Here is a 20,720-nt window from a genome sequence, read left to right on the forward strand (position 1 = left end):
GCAGGGTCATGCTTTGGAAATTATTTTTTTAAACTCTGACTACTATTTCTGATTGTTTTATCATAATTTTCTGTTTTTATTTTATGGTGATCATATCTTCTTGAATCTCTGAGTGTAATAATTAAAAGTTGTGGTGTCAGAATGTTTAATTTTTTATGGCTTTTTTTTGTTTCCCTAACTATTCTTATTTATTCACACTGTGCTTTTCTGTTGGTCTTGGATTTTCTCTTTTATGTTGCTTGTTTTCCTCATATGCCTGTTTGTCTTAGGTTGTCTGTTTAGCTCTAAGAATGTAGTACTGTGAGACTGGTGTGGGTTCCCACCGATGTTACTTTCAAGTAGATATAAGTAGTGTGGTTTTCCTGTAATTCTCTCTGGAGTGGGAAATTGTACTGGAGCATTTGTGCTTGGGTGTTAAGGGCTAGATTTCAATTTAGAGTGAATGGGTAGGGAGCCAGTAAAATGCCAAAGAGGTGGAATTTACCTTGAATTGACATTCACATCAGATGCCTTTAAGTTCTCCTGCAAGGTTCTGTTCAGTTTTTTTTTTTTGTGGTACACGGGCCTCTCACTGCTGTGGCCTCTCCCACCGCGGAGCACAGGCTCCAGACGCGCAGGCTCAGAGGCCATGGCTCACGGGCCCAGCTGCTCTGTGGCACGTGGGATCCTCCCGGACCGGGGCACGAACCCATGTCCCCTGCATCGGCAGGCGGACTCTCAACCACTGCGCCACCAGGGAAGCCCTATTCTGTTCAGTTTTGAAGAAAAGAACCCCACAGGTTTTTGCAGGAGGGAAACTCTGGTTGCCTGTCTTCTGTAGATGGGGTGGAGGGAGGAGCATCTCTCCCCTCCAGTGAGGTAAAGATATTTTTCAGAATATCACATTTCAGAACGTTTAGCAGGGCACATTTTTTGAAAAGAATCTGGAATTTGCGTCTCCACCACTTGCCAGGTGGGTGATCTTGAGCAAATTAATTAAACTCATTATTTCAATTTTCTCATCTATAAAGTAGGAGCGATGATTTCTTCCTTATAAAATTATATTGCAAAGATTATAATGTTTTTTATATATAATATGTATCACAGAGGCAGACTAACCATTAGACAGCTTAGCAAGTGTTCAGGGCATGAGCAAATTGGGGGCCCCCAAAAAGAGAAAAATAATTAGGTAAAAGTATTTAGTTTTTCAAAAGAAAATTATTCAGTTCATCATTTTGATTTAAAAAAAGCTTATTTGTATTTTCTTACACTTTTAGAAAATGCCTTTTGATACTTTGCTGTTGTCCTATGTTGAATTACATATTGGAATGACACCACAAACATCTCAGTGCTTAGTTACTTGAAGGATTTTCATCTCCCTCTGGTTTCCTCCTCTCCCTCTGGTCTTCATCTGGGACCCCACCCAAACACATACACCCAATCATTTTACTAAATTAAGCATGTGCAAATATTTAATATCTTTGTGCTGATATACTTAGGAGCTAGCTTTGGACTTATAGTGAATTTTCACCTTAAAATAATTCATGACTATCCATTCCTATGGCTGTTTTGTTTGTTTATTTTTCACCTGGGTCCTTTCATTTTACATTTTTCTATATTATTCAGTGTATCATCAGGCTCACAGAACCTGGTGACTAACGGGCTTTTCTTGTATGTTGTGTGAAAAAAAAACAAACAACTATTCAAAAAAATTGTAAAATCACAAATGCGTAGGTGGTAAATTTAAAAAATATGTAATGGTACTCACAGGTATCCCCCTATTTGATATCCTCATTATGGAGTCAAACTGATGTACAGCAAAGCACACCAGGTAAGTGCTCATGGGAACAGACTTCTGGAAAGTTGTTCGATTCCATTTATCATCCACCGACTCTTCTTTCTGTTGAAAGCAAAAGATAATCTTTTATTTATAAAAAGATCAGTCATGGACAAGACAAACAAAAAATTACTCCAAACCTAGCTTTACAGTCAGAAGTCCTTTGTCAAAGCTTAGGTGTAAAAATAAATTTTACCCCTAACTGGCGATGTTGAAAAAAACTAGAGGAAAATTCATTTTATTTTTAGTACTGTGAAAGAGTGATTGAACTGTATACCATATGAGGTTTCTCAGGGAGAAATACAACTTTGTGATATAAACTGGACACGAGTTTATCTTTCTACATTAAACACACAATCCTGGCCATAATATTTGAGCAGGTACTATGGCCTCTTAATGAAGAACAGGCTAGTGCTCAGTGCCTTGCACACAGGAAGAACTAAGCAGGTATTTGCTGATTTGACTATGTGCAAGAGAGCAATAGCTGTACCAGGCATAGCAGAATGTCAGGTTGTCTTTTCCATCTCTGGTTGTCTCCATCTGAGACCCAGGGTATGGTCACTAAAGTCACTGCTTTGGTTACCATGGAGAGAGAGAAGGATTGCATTACTTCATGCAACTACCGACCCCATCTGTCTGGTTTTCTGTCCATGCCAGCTTTGCCTTCCTCTCTCAGCCAGTCATCTGTCCTAATACTTCATCCATAAATAGTTGCCTAATTCCTGCTACCCATTGTTTAAACATTTCCACATGCCCTACAGCCACACAGTGAGTCACTCTACAGTGGAAAGCTTTAAAAAAGGATTAAGAGAGGAAGGCTAGACTAGAACTTGATGCATCATCGACAAGGCAAGCATGTTATGTGCACATGCTTATAGAGAAGAGTTGGAGCCCCAGCAAAGTTACTCTCTGATAAAAACTTAGTAGTAGTTTTGATCTCCTAAGGACCCAGATTATTCACCTTCTTCCAGGACTAGTTTCTGGAACTAGGTGAAAGTGAAGAAGTATATACTCTGCAAAACAAAAAGGTCATGTGAGGAAACCATAAACAGAGGTTAGTAAAGTTTGCATTCTTGCTCCTCCCACCTTCATTTTCTCTGTTCCATGCCAAAAAATTCTGATGGCATTTTATTCTGATCCAGTCTTCTGGATTAGAGTGTCATAGTTTAGGTTTATCCTTTCCTCTTTCTTCTCCAATCAAAACCCAATTGCCCAGTTGTCTGACACCAGAAGAAAAGTTGATAAGCTTACAGTTTACTTTTTAAACAACAGTTTACTTTTTAACCTTCTTAAAGCTTTGGTTTGCTTTTTCAAGGGATATTTGTAATTAAAGAGGATGAATTTCAGTGATGATATTTCACATAGTGGATCAGAAAGATGGGAGTTGTAGTGTAGGCACAATGCTTTTCTGGTATTAGATAGGTGACAATTATATCTAAGGATTAGCTTCACCCTTTTACATGTCAAAGGTATAAGGAATAATAAACCTCAACCTTGAGGTAATGATGCTTTAGTTAACAGCGTTACCCATTCTGGAGAGGAGGAGCAGTAGCAGAGGAAAGAGTCATGTTAATAATTATACAAACAGAACTTATTGTAGCCTATTTTTTTTTTAACATTTAATGAGTACTTCTTGATCACTAGAATACCTATGGGCCTGGTGTTTCCTGGAGTTACGGCTATATTCCAATATTTAACTGATGATTTTTTGTAGTAGCCCTATATTAAAAACTGGGTTTATATTCAACTGAAAACCAAGAATAGTAACTAGGCCCTTGAATATTTTTAAATCTGTAATTCCATTAGTTTGCCTTTAATTTGTCATGATTAGGGGCTTCTTTCATTTAAGCAGAACCCAGCTAATGTATGTCTACTGTATCTATTCTTAGAAATACCTAACGTGGTATTTTGACTGGAATGTGATATCTTGAATTAAAGATGTCTAGTACTCAAAAGAGATTGCCCAAATGTATTTTCAAGCCTCTAAATAAGCTATTAGAGCACATTTATTTTAGAATTCAGTAGGTTCTTTCATAGCAAAGCAGATAATTTACCTGATATTATAAACAGACTATCTGCATAAATTAAAAATTTTAAAATACTCACCTCCACTGGCATATTTGAAATTGCCTTATATTCTTTGGGGTGGATGATAGATATTGTATAAGTTGCCTTTTTGTTGGGCTCATCAAAACAAGGGAAGGATTTCCTGGCATCTGTTGGTTCATGATCAGTGGCTGCTATGATCCTTAGAAATAAACACACAAAATATTTGTTACCTCTTCTGATAGCCCCTATGTTTCTATTCCTATAGAAAAGAATCAGCTATGTAATTATAACTACTGCATTTCTTAAAATGAGTTTCCATCCAGAAAACTATCAAATAGTTGTCAAAGTCTTTCCTGGAATTGTTAGGTTAACAAATAAATGAAAATTCAGAAACTGCTTCAGATATTTTATATGAGTAGTTAGGTATTTTGTTGCCATAACTAAAAATCTGTGAACTCTAAATGAGCAAAAATCAATCCGATTTTGAGCTATCACTCTTTCCATCCTAAAGCCATCAAGCGACAAGTAGATAAACACAAAGCCAAACTCAAAGGCTTGCTTGTACCTGTCCTTGTGAGTGTGAACAGCTGTGTCCTGTCACGGAGTAGAGGAGTATATTCCAGAGTCCACAGCTCCTGTCCCTAATAGTACATTCTTTCTTACTTATGTTACACCAGGGACAAATCCCTTACTTTTCATTTTCATGCAAAGTCAGTCCCTGAGCAATCTCCCAGTGAAGCAACCTTTGGCCAGGTTTAAAGTCCACTTTTGGAAAGAGACAGTATTCCTTATGGCTCTAACTTCATGCTTATTAAACTAAAATGTTAATGTTTAATGTTTCCATCATTTCAAAGTGGAAATATTTTTTCTGAGTAATTGCTCAAAAAAAAATCAATGAATGTAAACTTTTTACATGTAGTTAAATTACAGTAAGATATTGTACATTTGCTCATTAGAAGAGTAAGCAGAGGAAAAAGTGTAAAAGGAAAGAAATGTTGACTTATATTAATTAATAATTTGTGTAAGGAAAATATTTCATCCTTCAGAATTCTCAGAGACTAAGGAACATATTTCATAAAGAATAACAAATTGTTACATTGTTCATTGATCCAATAAATATTAATTGAACCCCTTCCTACACACACACACACGCACACACACACACACACAGACGCAGACATCTACCAGGCATTATTCTGGGTTCTGAGGGAATAACAAAGAATAAATAAATAAATAGATAAATAAGGAGAGTGATAAGAGCTATATAGAAAATAAAACAGGGGAAGTGACAGAGAATGACTCAGGAAAAGTGGTGAGCAATATTAGGTAGAGTAGTCAGGGACAATCTCTTGGAGTAGGTGATGGTTTGCTGAGATCCAAATGATGAGAAAAACCCAGACAGGTGAAGATTAGGGAAAATGTGTTTCCTTAACAGAAGGAACAGCAAGTGCACAGTCTCTAAAGTGGAAAAGAATTTAATGTGGTTGAGACCTGAAAGATATCCAGTGTAGCTGAAGTACAGTGAACTGGAGGGACTAAGGGGTCAGCAGAGGCAATGGTAAGTATCTTCATTTCATTTGGGTTCAAGGATGCATTATATACATTAACTTATCTAAAAAATAATATGTCATAGGTCAACATCCAACTACAAGAAATTAAAATATTTTTGAATTTCTTTTAAAACCCTCTGGATACAAAAATTAGTTGTTAAAAATTCAACCAAAAAAACTAATCTGTAAAAAATAAAACTGGAGAAGTGCTGTCTTTTAAGACACTGTTGACTGAGGCGGACAACTTTCTGGGATGACTGAAAAAATCTATACCTTATATATAGCTGATTCATTTTGTTATAAAGCAGAAACTAACACACCATTGTAAAGCAATTATACTCCAATAAAGATGTTAAAAAAAAACTATACCTTTTTATGGGTGTGGTTAACAAAGATGTGTGCATTTGTCAAAATTCATTGAATTGTTCCCATTAGATTTGTGCATTTAATGTATATAAATTTTACCTAAAAATAACTGTAAATCAATATTGCGCTTCAGTAAATAGATTTAGATTTGGATTGTTGCAGTGGCATGAGTTAACAGTTCAGAAACAATCTTCTCTGTATCCCAAGCTTGAGCAAATGAAAAAAAAATAAGGATAACAGAAGGCAGGTTTCTCACAGCTGGGGAATAGAGTTATAAATTTGTAAAAAAGGAAGACTAGACCTTGGTATTGAACTGTAACTGCAGGTTCAGTGTATACTTAATGATTTTTCATGTACACATGTATCTATATATGTAAATGGAGATAAAAATACACAAAGACATGTATTTCCTAGTTTTGTCTGCTGAACAGGACTAGAAGAAATGACAAGCTTGTAGCAATGAGCACAACTAGTTCCCATTACCACTCCAATAAAAGGAACCAGAACTCTTCATAAAACTTCCTCATTCCAGTGCTGGATCGGAAAGGTCCAAAATGAACCTGGAACATCTTGCTTTGCCAAAAAGTAAGGAAGTTTTCAAAGAATCATAAGAATAAGTCAAAAGGACACAAAAGCCAGCTGGAGGAGACTACCCCTGGCCAGATCTGGGGGAACATCAAAATAAGTAATGGAATTATAAACTACTGATTAAAATAAGAATCCATGATAAAACATATGAATAAATAAATGGGGCAAAGGAAAGCTCTTCTTTACAGTAGATTGCCTACTAATAATTTTAGGAGGAATGATGGCTTTAGAAAATCATCAGTGGATGCTAAAACAAAGTGGATGAAAGTTTGTTGAGGAAAGGGATATCTGAATAGTTTCAAACACTTTCTCTGAAAATTACTTACAAAGAAAAAAATTATAACTTTACAATGAAGAAAACTGTTGGATACCGCCTTAAGCAAGTAATCAAAGATCACTAATAATTGTACAGATCAACATAACGTGTCTCCTGATGTGACTTTGTGAGAGGGACTAAGTATCACTTCTCTGAAATTCCTGACAAAAATGCTTAACTTGCATTTTTAAATCATGAGGAATATCAAACTAAAACTGAGGGATATTCTCAAAATAACTGGCCTGTGCTCTTCAAAAATATCAAGGTTGTGAAAGACAAAGAAAGACAAGGGACTGTTCCATTTTAAAGGAGTTTAAAAAGGCATGACATTAAATGTATTGCATGAATCCAAACTGGATACTGGACTGGGAAAAAAAATACTGGGTTAATTGATGAAATTTGATTATGACTGTGGATTAGATGATTATCATATCAATGTTAAATGTTCTGATGCTGATAACTGTACTGTGGTTATGTTAGAAAATGTCTCTGTACTTAAGAAATATGTACTGAATGTGAAGAGGTAAAGGGAGACAATGTTTCAATATACTCTAAAGGTCTAGAGAGACACAGAGACATGGGGTTGCTGGGAAGAGAGGAAATAGGACAAAATGTAAACAATTGTTGGTGTTCCTAGGAGTTCCTTGTATTGTTCTTGTAACTGTTCTGTTAAGTTTGAAATTATTTCAAAATAAAGTTACCCAAAAAGTCCCAGCCAAGAATTTATTCTTCAGTATTACTGATTAGTTTTTGTGATAACAGTTTAACTAATCAATTGAAGTTTCTAACACATGTAGACTGTAGTGAATTGCAAATGCATCAGAATATAAAGAAGCCTGTACACTTCCCCAGTGTACTAAGGATTTATAAGAAGATCCACCAGGCTCCAACCCCATGTTTAGTCAGCTGCTTTTTTCTTTTGAATTCCTCTGGATTCTGATTTCTTCCCCAGGCAAAGGAAGAGAAAATGTCACTCTCTGCAAGAATGTTTCAGTTTAGTCGCACCTCAGAAATAAGCCAGATAACTAATTTGGAAATATGAGTGTGATTAACAGACAAAAAGGGAGAGATTGACAATAATACAATAATAGTAGGGGACTTGATCACACCACTTACATCAATGGACAGTCATCCAGATAGAATCATCAGATAGAAAACCATTAAGAAATCAGTGGTCTTAAATGACACATTAGACCAGTTGGACTTAATATGTATCTACAGGACATTCCATCCAAAAACAGCAGAATACACATTCTTTTCAAGAGCCCATGCAACATTCTCCAGGATAGATTGTATGCTAGGCCACAAAACAAGTCTCAACAAATTTAAGAGGATAGAAATTATATCAAGCATTTTTTCTGACTACAATGGTATGAAAGTAGAAATCATTTACAGGAAGAAAAACAGGAAAAACACAAAGCAGGTGGAGACTAAACAACACGCTACTAAAAAACCAATGGGTCGGGCTTCCCTGGTGGCGCAGTGGTTGAGAGTCCGCCTGCTGATGCAGGGGACACGGGTTTGTGCCCTGGTCCGGGAAGATCCCACATGCTGCGGAGCGGCTGGGCCCGTGAGCCACGGCCACTGAGCTTGCTTGTCTGGAGCCTGTGCTCCTCAATGGGAGAGGCCACACAGTGAGAGGCCTGCATACTGCAAAAACACACACACACACACACACACAAAAAAAAAAACCCCAATGGGTCAATCAAGAAATCAAAGAGGAAATCAGAAAATACCTTGAGACAAATGGAAATAAAAACATAACTATCCAAAATCTATTGGATGCCTCAAAAGCAGTTTTAAGAGAGAAATTTATAGCAACACAGGCTTACCTCAAGGAACAAGAAAAGTCTCACATAAAAAACCTAACCTACAGGGCCTCCCTGGTGGCGCAGTGGTTGAGAGTCCGCCTGCCGATGCAGGGGATACGGGTTCGTGCCCCGGTCTGGGAGGATCCCATTTGCCGCGGAGCGGCTGGGCCCGTGAGCCATGGCCGCTGAGCCTGCGCGTCCGGAGCCTGTGCTCCGCAACGGGAGAGGCCACAACAGTGAGAGGCCCGCGTACAGCAAAAAAAAAAAAAAAACAAAAAAAAAACCTAACCTACCAACTAAAAGACTTAGAAAAAGAAGAACAAACAGAGCCCAAAGTCAGTAGAAAGAAGGAAATAATAAAGATCAGAAAGGAAATAAATAGACACTGAAAAAAAAAAGAAAAGATCAATAAAAGATTGTTTTTTTGGAAAGATAAACAAACTTTATAAGTGGTTAGCCAGGCTCACCAAGAAAAAAGAGAGGACCCAAATTAACAAAATAAGAAATGAAAGAGGAGAAATTACAACCAATATAACAGATTAAAAAAAATAAGAGAATATTATGAACAGCAATAAAGCAATAACTTAGACAACCTAGAAGAAATGGATAAATTTCTGGAGACATAAAATCTTCCAAGACTGCATCAGGAAGAAATAGACAATCTGACCAATTTTTAGACCAATCTAAAAAAAAAACTAGCAAACAAAAGTCCAGGACCAGACAACGTCACAGGGGAATTACCAAACATATAGAGAAGAGCTAATATCTATCCCTCTCAAACTATTCTAAAAAAATTGAAGAGGAGGGAACACTTCCAAATTCACCCCACGAGGCCACTGTTACTCTGATACTGAAAGTAGGCAAAAATACTACAAAAAAAGAAAATTACAAGCCAATATCTCTGATGAATATAGATATAAAAATCCTCAATGAAATCAGCAAACTGAATTCAACAATATATAAAAAGGATCAGACACCATGATCAAGTAGGATTTATTCCAGGGATGCAGTGATGGTTCAAGATCCACAAATCAATCAATGTGATACACCACATTAACAACAGGAAACATTAAAATCACATGATTATCTCAATAGCTGTAGGAAAAACATTTAACAAAATTCAACATCCACTCATGATAAAAACTCTCATTGAAGTTGGTATAAAGGGAACATATCTCAACATAATAAAGCCCATACATGACAAACCCACAGCTAACATCATACTCAGTGGTGGAAAGCTGAAAGCTTTTCCTCTAAAATCAGGAACAAGACAAGAATGCCCATTCTTGTCAATTATTTATTTATAGTATTGGAGATCCTAGCCATAGCAATCATACAAGAAGAAAAAACAAAAGGCATCCAAATAGGAAAGAAAGAAGTAAAATTGTCACTATTTGCATGATACTATATATAGAAAACCCTAAGTTCTCCACTAAAAAACTATTAGAACTAATAAATGAAGTCAGTAAACTTGCAAGATACAAGATTAGTATACAGAAATCTGTTGCTTTTCTATACAGTAATAATGAACCAAAAGAAAGAGAAAGCAAGAAAATAATCCTGTTTAAAATCATGTCAAAAAGAATAAAATACCTAGGAATAAACTTAACCAAGGAGGTGAGAAACCTATACTCTGAAAAGTATAAGACATTGATGAAGGAAATTGAAGGTGATGCAAAGAAATGGAAAGATATCCTAGGTTCATGGATTAGAAGAATTGATACTGTTAAAATGTCCACACTACCCGAAGCAATCTACAGATTTAATACAATCCCTATCAAAATACTCATGATGTTTTTCACAGAACTGGAGCAAATCCTGAAATTCATATGGAACCACAAAAGACCCCAATTTGCCAAAGCAATCTTGAGAAAAGAGAACAAAGCTGGAGATATCACGCTCTGGCTTCAGACTTCAGACTACAAAGCTACAGTAACCAAAACAGTATGATACTGGCACAAAATCAGACACATAGATCAATAGAATAGAATAGAGAGCCCAGAAATAAACGCACGCACTTATAGTCAATCTATGACAAAGGAGGCAAGAATATACAATGGGGAAAAGACATTTTCTTTAATAAATGGTGCTCAGAAACCTGGACAGCTACACGTAAAAGAATGAAATTAGAACATTTTCGCACACTATATACAAAAATCAACTCAAAATAAATTAAAGACCTAAATGTAAGACCAGAAATCATAAAACCCCTAGAAGAATACATAGGCAGAACACTCACATAAATTGTAGCAATATATTTTTAAATCTGTCTCTTATGGCAAAGGAAACAAAAAATAAACAAATGGGATCTAATTAAACTTAAAAGCTTTTGCACAGCAAAGGGAATCATTGACAAAACAAAAAGACAGCCTATGAAATGGGAGAAAAGATTAGCAAATGATGTGACCAGTAAGGGGTTAATATCCATAATACATAAACAGCTTATATAACTCAATACCCAAAAAATGAACAACCTGAATAAAAATGGCAGAAGACCTGAATAGACAATTTTCCAAAGAAGACATACAGATGGGGAACAGGCACACAAAACATATGCTCAACATCACTAATCATCAGAGAAATGTAAATAAAAACAGTGAGATATCGCCTCACACCTGTCAGAATGGCTATTATCAAAAAATACAAACGTTGGTAAGGATGTGGAGAAAAGGGAACCCTGGTACGCTGTTGGTGGGAATGCAAATTGGTACAGTCACTATGGAAAACAGTATGGAGGCTCCTCATAAAACTAAAAATTGGACTACCATATGACCCAGCAATTCCAGTCCTGGGTATCTATCTGGAAAAAAAATAAAAACACTAATTTGAAAAGATACATGCACTCCAGTGTTCATAGACATGATATGGAAGCAACCTAAGTGTCCATCAACAAATGAATGGATAAAGAGGATGTAGTATTTATGTATACAATGGATATTACTCAGCCATAAAAAAGAATGAAAGTCTGCCATTTGCAATAATATGCATAGACCTGAAGGATATTATGCTTAATGAAATAAGTCAGACAGAGAAAGACAAATATTGTATGTTATCACTTATATGTGGAATCTAAAAAATAAACAAATAGAACAGAAATAAACTCACAGATATAGAGAACAAACCAGTGGTTACCAGTGGGGATAGGGAAGGGGGAGGGGCAAAATGTGGTAGGGGATCAAGAGGTACAAACTACTATGTATAAAATAAATAAGCTACAAGGATATATTGTACAGCACAGGGAATATAGCCAATATTTTATAGTAACTTTAAATGGAGTATAATCTATAAAAATATTGAATCACTGTGTTGTACACCTGAAGCTAATATAATATCGTAAATTAACTATACTTCAATTATTTAAAAAGGCCCTATTTGTATATGCTACATTCCATCCAGAGTTACTAAAGTTTTCTAAATATATGCAGATTTGAAAACAATGTATATGAGATAGCAATACAAAACCACTTTAGATCACAACTTCTTTGGAGAGGTTTTATTCAGCGATTGAAACTTCTTTTTTAAATTAGATGAGTTGATTTGCAAGTTAATGGAAAAGGCCCGGCTAATCTCACAGTGTGTTCAGGAGTAACTCTTGGGTATGTCCTAAATAATTATAATGCCAGGCAAATGTGCTGAGGTAAACCATTTGTACATAGGGGCCTCTCTGTGTTTTAAGTCACTTACTAGACCCAGCACATTAAAAGTATAATTCTGTGTAGCTTAATTACAAAAGGGAAGTCATTCCTCTGACTTCTCTGAGTGCATCAGATCAAGGTGACCTTAGAGAATGCTGAAGAGAGAGGAAGTGATGATTGCAAGCACCAACCGTTCACTCTGAATCAACTTAGAAAAAACCAACTACTTGATTACCTCATAAATCATCTGGCATACTGTTTCCAATGAAGACTCTCAGGCTATGTTCATCAGTTTAATATCTTGAGCCAACAAAATAAACAGCAAGGTCTGTGTGAAAAACTTAAATGAAAGACTTCTGATGCAGGCGAGGCAGCCACAATGAAGTGTCTTTGCAGACTAGTAAAGGGTTCCAGAATTCGGTAGAGGAGCTGATCAGTGCAAGACAACCCATCTAGATTATTCAAACTCCAACCATTTTTTTTCGGTACACGGGCCTCTCACTGTTGTGGCCTCTCCCCTTGCGGAGCACAGGCTCCGGACGCACAGGCTCAGCAGCCATGGCTCACGGGCCCAGCCGCTCTGCTGGCATGTGGGATTTTCCCGGACCGGGGCACGAACCCGTGTCCCCTTCATTGGCAGGTGGACCCTCAACCACTGTGCCATCAGGGAAGGCCCTCCAACCTATTTTTATGGTGGTTTGAACCAATTAATTATTTAAATTTATTTTCCAAATGCTTTTTTTTTCTATGTAGAGGATACTCAAGGTCAAGTAATATTTCTTATTGTTTCCTTGCTTCCAAAATAAAGGAAATTACTATGCATCCTGCAACAAGTAAACAAGACACCCCTGCTGAAGCTGTTCTTTATTGATAATGTGCATACTGATAGCTCGACATATCAATACAATGAATAAACTGACATACAATTAAAATGTCAAGATCAAAACTACAAATGAGTGTATACATATCTGTGCGTGAGGATATAATGCACGCACACGTGCACACACTTTATTATGACCATCTCAATGATTTCTGCTCTGTTTCCACTTAACTCTTAAATTTTTATCACAAGACCTAACCTTGTGCTTCAGATTTAATTATCCAAATGCCTACTAGACGTCTCTTCCTAGATGTCTGACAGGCATTCAACACATCTGTCACCGAACTCATGACCTTCCCTTCTAAACCTGGTTCTTCTATTTTCAATATCAGTGAAAGGTGTGGGCTATCAGATCAGATATCTGGAGCATCCTAGATGTATAACTCATCTCTTCCCCACAGCCAGTCAGTCTGCAAATCCTGACTATGTTACCTGCAAGCTATTTTCTCCATTATGTTCTCTTCTGTCTGTCCTGAAATCACTGTCCTACCTGATCCTCATAATCTTCTCTTTCCTGGATAACTGCAGTTTCTCTCATATACTCATGTATAGATTTAGTTCTTTTCTCCCCATGTAAATAGTCATTGGTTAACTTCTCCTGCATAATGCCTGTCATTAATTATCCTTACTTTTTTTTTTCCTGCGGGTTTTCCAGAGTTATCTCTAGCTAGCCTCTTCATATAAACCTCTCCTACAAACTTACTTCTCCCTACTATGCTTTTTTGACCTAGTGCCTTTCCTGTTTGCCTGCTTTTTACCTTCTTGCTTGCCTCTTCCTATTGAAATCCCACCATTACATCAAAATTCAGCTTCAATCCCAGCAATGCTGTAAAAACTCAGAAAACCCAACCGGAAACCATCTGTCCCTCTTTTAAATTCTTGTTGTAATTCCTGTCAATTCCAATGGTTCTCAGTCCTTAAAGTATGAAGACTGCATTCCTAAGTCAAAAAAAGATTCTACTGACTTCTCTTGCCTTTGACAAGACAGGGAGAAAAGGAACCAAGGGAAGTTTTCCAACCTGAGTGGGAAGGTGGAGGTGTCATTGGTCGAAATTGGATTCCTCTATGGGAAAGGGGCTGTGGCGATGCAGCATGTCCCAGCATGTTCCAGAGGACACTAGTGTGAGAGCCTATATGAAAATTTCTATATATTCATTTAATAATCATTAAGTTCTCTCTGTGTGCTAGGTAGTGAACAAGAGAGACACAGGGACCCTACCCTCAGGGACCCACAGAAGATTCCACAGTCTCATGCAGTTGGGAAACTGCATACTATGGCAGCTTCTAGAGGTTCATAATGAATATTATCATGTAAAAGTCTCTGAAAAGTCCCACCACTTTAAAAAACTTTAAAGTTTAAAAACCTTTAACATAATTTTGTGTTTAGTATTATTTCCCAAAGAAATTTGGCCACAGAATCCCTCCCTTGCATTTTTCTGGCAATATCTATTCATATCCCATGCAACTAGAACTCTCTGGAACAGATAATTAGGAAATGCTGTGTAAGAGCAATCCAAATGAAGAGAAGGAAATGCTGAACCTTGGAGAGAAGAGAATACTGTTATATACTTTGGAGATGTGAGTAGAGGGGAACTCCGAGAAGAGAACAACTGGAAATCCTACATAACTATTGAGAAAGAGTGTTGAAGCGGTTTGGTGGTGTGGGCAGGAAAACATTCCAAAGGTTCCAATCCTTCAAAGTGGTTTTCCTCAGACCCAAAGGAATAGACCAGAGAGTAGGAAAAGTGGCTGTTAAGTTTCCCAAACTTTCTTCTCCTGAGCCTCACTATAGCTCTCTCCCCGGTGAGATGATACAATTATTATGGCTAGGGAACTCTAAACTGGCTCTACCTTCTCCAAGTCTCCATTTGCCTCTGAATTTTGAGGGAAAGAAGCTCAGATAGTTGTCTCTTCTCCATGAAGTTCAAGTGTCAGTTGTATTTACAGAAATCAAGTAATTTTGGTTACTATTGAGTGCACTAATGTTTATTTGCATTGTGATTGCGACGGTCATATCCCATACCGCATATACTCAATCCTGGAGTTAATTTTACAATAAGGCAGAAGGGTTGGAAAGTATAATCTTGATGGTATACATAAAATGTATTACTCTGATGGCATTTGAAATTGTATGAGCATCAAATATTACAAAGTTCACTCTATAATCTGAAAGGATGGTGCTGTTCCCCCTGAACTCACTCTTGTGGGGCCCTCCTCTGCACTCTGTAGATGAGACCCACTAGAGAGGCCTGCATTGTCAAAATGTTATTCACACGGTTGAAAGAAAACAATGCACTTTTCTCATATGCTTGAAATATTTCATAATAAGAAAAACAAAAAGTATTCCATTGAGCCTAAATGAGGTTATTGAGTATGTTCCAGAACCATTCCAAAACCATGTGTGCAGTGCAAAACTGGCTGCATCCTGTGTAATGTGAGAGCTTCATCTGCTACCAATGAAAACAGACAAACCTGGTGACACCAGTCCTCCATGGGAGCCTAATTGAGCACCAGCCTTCCTCCCCAACCTTGCGTCACTTAGTATTTCTGAGTATTTTAGCAACTAAGACAGCTAAGTTTCAGAATGTCATCTCTCAAGTATATATCTTATCATAAAACTAACTCATACAGTAAAATAATCCAAAGAGTTAGAATGAATAATATATATTTTAGCATTAGTAATTTTTTGTACTTATAAAATATATAACAGAAACTTATTAATGGAACTGTGTTCCATATTTTTTGGCCTTCCTGTAGTGTATAGAATTTTATAAAGTATTTTGATGGCTTTACCCAGATGCAATTTCTGTTGTTTTCACAACCCAAAAAGCAGTTTTAAACTCAGCAATAATCATTTAAAAGTTTTGACTTGTTTTCACTTTACACTAACAGATTTTTAGAATCTCTTGAAGGTAGATATTCTTTAGAGTATTATTCCTTTACCAAATTGCAAACACATAAAAAAATCATCCTATCGTTAGTAAGGCTCAGAGAAATAAGTTCTTTCATTCATTGTTTGTGGAAATGTAATTTGGGACATATTTTTGAAAGTCAGTTTAGAGACACACGTATACACACGTGCATGCACATGTGTTATATATGTGTAGATGTGTGTATATATACACACACATGCATGCACTTGTACATTTGTAGTTTGAGCCAATTTCCTAAGAAATTTCCTATAGAAATATTAGAAAATACTATTCATAGTTTTTTATAAGGTTGTTCATTACATTTTATAGGTGTTTATAGGTAAAAAAGTAGAAGCAATTTAAGTGCCCAAATCTAATGGGAAAGTTGAATGAATTACATTATATTGATACAATGGGCTATCATATATCCATTAAGTCATTTGTGGAAGAATACCAAATTATATGTTAAAGTGTTGATGTATTGTAAAAACATGTTACACAATACTATATACAGCATAATAATGCCATGTTTATCTGTATCCAGAAAAAATAGCTAGAAGAATGTCTGCCTAAATGCTAACAATGACTATGCTTGAGTGATGGACTTATAGATGGATTTTTTTTCTTATAATTTTCTGTTTCTCAAGTTTTCTGTAGTGTATGTGTCCTATTTATGAAATAATTAAACAAAATAAATGTTACATGTTTCTTGACATATTTGTACCCTTTGACCCAGCAATTCTATTTTTCGGACTATATCCTAACATGAGAAAATAAATAGACACACACTTACAGGTACTTACAACTATGTTCTTTCTGACTTGTTTATAGTAATAAAATACTGGAAGCTACTCAAATGTCCAACATTAGGGAATTGGTTTAAAAAAAAACTGCATTCATGCAGTGGAATATTGCACAATCTTTAAAATCAGATTCTTGAAAATATTTAGCAAAGGGAAATGCTTACAATATATTCAGTTAAAAGGTATATGGACAGAGAGAGATATGTAGACATAATTACAATTTTGATTACCTAAAAAAAATTAGACTATACATTAACGTTTTAACAGGGCTAACCACTGGGTGGTGAAATTATTTATAGGTTCTTTTTTTCCTTTTTATAATTTCCTATGCTTTCAACATTTGTAATTTTTATAAACAGAAAGAATATGTAAACAATAAAGAAGCTTGTTTTTTGCAAATAATATTAAGATACAGTGTCTAGGGCTTCCCTGGTGGCACAGTGGTTGAGAGTCCGCCTGCCAATGCAGGGAACCCGGGTTCATGCCCCGGTCCGGGAAGATCCCACATGCCGTGGAGTGGCTGGGCCCATGAGCCACGGCCGCTGAGCCTGTGCGTCCGGAGCCTGTGCTCCGCAACGGGAGAGGCCACAGCACTGAGAGGCCCGCGTACCGCAAAAAGAAAAAAAAAGATACAGTATCTATATGAACATGATCCCTCCAAATATTTTTTTCAGACTATCATTTCTATTCAGTTTATTGCTGTACTACACAGTGAGATAAGAAAGTATAATATTTTATTTTTATCCCTGGGTCTCTCTGACAAACAATAGGAAGAATTTTGACCAAAAGATTTGCTTTGCTCTATAAAATGCTTAAAACAACATAGGAAAGGAATATTCAGAGGGCTGGCCTCAGTCTCACTCTGAATAGTGATATAAGGTTTCTTAATCATTTACTTGTTCAGAATCTAAGTAGGCAAAGGTCAAAGCAGGTTCAAGTTCAGTGGTACCTCAGGTGTAGCCTTCCTCTCTGATGCAAGGACTACACCCACAGAGTGAAGGTTTTTTGAGTTCATTGAGAGAGTTTATGCCTTTGACAAAGCTCTAGTAATAGCCTCTGATTGAGCGACAAGGCAAGTAACCATTTGGCTAGACTCGGAATGCAAGTATATATACATGTATACTAGGAGGGCTGTGTGGGGGGGATATATTTATGTTCTTAATTGCTTAATATATCTTTTATGTCACAAAAGGCTTAGCATAACCATGGCATACTGCATGATAGTTAATAAGCCTGAAGATTTATCCGTGTGCTACCACTAATGTATGGACTCAATGAGTATTTATTGAAAGCCTATCTGTAAAACATGGTTCTGGCCATATGAGATTAAAAAGACATAGTCCTACCTTCCTTCCTAAATGAAAACACAAAGACAATTGCTTGGATTTTACATACTCTTTCAATGTTTCTTCTCCAGTAAAACAGACAAAATTATAATTGATATTTACTGATTTTCACTTAAATTTAGTGTGATATCATTTTAAAAGTTCACTTTAAAATCATTGCCATATAGCCCAAGAATATCACCAGTGAAATTTACCAGACACATGTATTTTTAAAGTTTGAGGTAGTTCATGTAAATATTAAGGATAGAATGCAGTATATTATGATTGTTCCTGATGAAATAAAGGACTTACACTGATTTTTTAGACGCCATGCAGCTCATTCAATACTTTCAAATTTTGTGATAGGCTTTGAAAATATAAAAGGTCAAGAATTTTTGCTTCCCAGATGAACAGGCAGAAATGAAACCAAGTTTAGATAAAGATCAGACCATCAATATAATTGAAAGGTGGAAAGTGAAAGGGAAGGAGAAGAAATGGAAAGCAAATATATAGCTTTGGAGAAATAAAGCAAAAAAAAAAATTTACTTGTTTTGTCCTTTCTCCATGTATGTTGTTTTATAAAACCCCACGAGCGAGCTGTTCAGCCGGCCGGCGAACTCCATGATCAAGTGGTAGAGACCCTTGCCACCGCTGGGTGCAAGCTCTTCTTCTGTCTCCACCACCACATACTCCTGCTTTTTGTATTCGAAGCACCGCCTGACTTTCACCTGCTCCCCGGAGGGCTTCCTCAGCACCGGGAGCTGGGTGATCCTCGTCTCCCGGAGGTGCAGCCACAGGTTCCAGGTGGGTGAGCTCACGTTGATGGAGATGTTCACGCTGCCCGTGTACGTGTCCTCCTCCAACAGGGGCTTCACCTCCAGGCCGTAGTGCACTGGGTTGATGAAGTCAGGCAGCCTGAAATCTTTCCAGCCTCCACTTTCATCTTCACTGGCAGGGCAGACCCCCTGGTCCTGTGGAGGGCTCAAAGTGGGAGGCCTGTGGGAAGGAGCCTGGGTTGTGCCCTGTCCTCCGTCGGTAGAGTAACACGATCTGGTCAAGCCCACAGAAAGTCCTACTATTAATCCGACACCCACCACCACCGCACAGATAATGGCCACATGTTTCTTTTTAATGCAGTATCTCTTAGAGCCTTCTTCCTCCTCCAAGATCATTTTTGTTTCCAAAGTCAAATGCTACACATAAAAGGTTGTTAAATTTAACTAACTAACGTCAGCAGTCTTCCTTCTTCAACTGGAAGGAATTCCCTGGTTTGGCAGCCTGCTTTCGCCTTTCCCACACCTCTCTCTCTCTGGCTGCTTGAATCTTTTCCTCTCCCTTCACGTTCCCACTAGACACTCAAGGATGAATGTGGAATCAAGGGGGTGGGGTAAGGACTCCAGAAGAGGAGCTGAGCTGGAGGAAGAGGACTGACGAGAATATTGTCACGGCTCCTCTTACAAACAACGCATCCCCCACTCCACCCTTCCTACTGGAGTGAGTTAAATATAAAACAGGGCTTAGCTTATCAGCCAGTGGGAGGATGATCCTTTGCCAAAGCTCTGTCAGCAGCTTTCAAGGAGAGAGCGTTTGGGAAAGAGGTGTGCTTGTGATGGAAAAACTCACCCTTTGCCACTGAGTCTGTGGCTTCTTCCTGTTGTGTGCACAGTCTCTCTCTCCTAACCAAAGGGCTTCTTGCATCTCAGCTATTTTTTAGGTAGCTGTGTTTTCATTCTTTTTCCTCACCTTATGTAAACATTAAGATTCTGCCTTTTGCCAAAGTCAGGTCCTGGAGTTCCGTGCACAGAGTGATACATAAATTCAAGGACTGCTTAGGTACTGAGTAAATATTTGTTGAATTGGTGGATTAGTAAAACATGGCCAGGTCACCCTAAATCAGTTCAGTTGATGCTGGATGAAAGAGAGAAGGAAACATAAATTAGTCAAAGCAGTACTGGAGCTGAAAAGCATAAGAAGAAAAAAGAGAGACAGAAAAGTAATGGGTTGGAAGGACAGAAGGACAAGGAAGATAAACTTGATTAACTTGTTAGGTTAAATAACTAAACTCTTAGATAATCTTGCCTAAGTGAGATTGAATTCTTTAGCTTAGAGTGTGGTAGATGATGTTGGAGGAGATTCCAGATGCAAAGTTGGCTGTTGAAAGATCTGTTATCTGCCCAAACCTATTGCCTCTGAATGAAAAGCTCAAGATGATAGAAATCACAATAATGACTTCCATGTTTATGAGTAGCTAAGATGTATACATCCAAAGCCATCTCTAATAGTAGCAGTACAATCATAAATATAAAAAATTAGCTTGCTATATGCCAGGCACTATGCTAGGTACTTCATAGAAGTTATCATTTAAGACTTACCAGCAACTCTATGAGACTGATACTATTATGATGCCCATTTTAGAGGTGGAAGGACTGACATTCAAAGAGTTAAGTCATTTGCTCAAGGTCACAGAATTGGAGCTTGAACTCAGGTTTTCTGAGTCCAAAATCCAAATATCTAACTATACTGCCTCTGTTCTCTGAAGAGGAAAAATGTTTAAGGGTTAAGTAACCATGAAAAACTTGGTCAATATTTCCCAAAGTGCAATCCATGGATAATATTAATAGATATAATTGCAAAGCAGGCAGTGCTGCGGTAGATAGAGTTAAGAATAT

General features: G+C 37.2%; 1 protein-coding gene across 1 annotated transcript in view; it reads right to left on the reverse strand.

Moving 5' to 3' along the window:
* The window catches only part of ENPEP (glutamyl aminopeptidase), a 103,617-nt gene extending 84,205 nt beyond the window's left edge, over positions 1–19,412 (reverse strand). Inside the window, exons 1-3 of the mRNA XM_082610914.1 lie at positions 18,598–19,412; positions 3,923–4,064; positions 1,748–1,879 (exon numbers count right to left, since the gene is read on the reverse strand). Of these exons, the coding sequence (XP_082467040.1) occupies positions 1,748–1,879; positions 3,923–4,064; positions 18,598–19,223 (900 nt within the window). The 5' untranslated portion in view covers positions 19,224–19,412. The remainder of the gene's footprint in view (positions 1–1,747; positions 1,880–3,922; positions 4,065–18,597) is intronic.
* Between the last annotated feature and the right edge of the window lie 1,308 nt (positions 19,413–20,720).

The sequence above is a fragment of the Mesoplodon mirus genome (genome assembly GCF_964341445.2).
Source record: "Mesoplodon mirus genome assembly, chromosome: 2".
NCBI lineage: Eukaryota > Metazoa > Chordata > Mammalia > Artiodactyla > Ziphiidae > Mesoplodon > Mesoplodon mirus.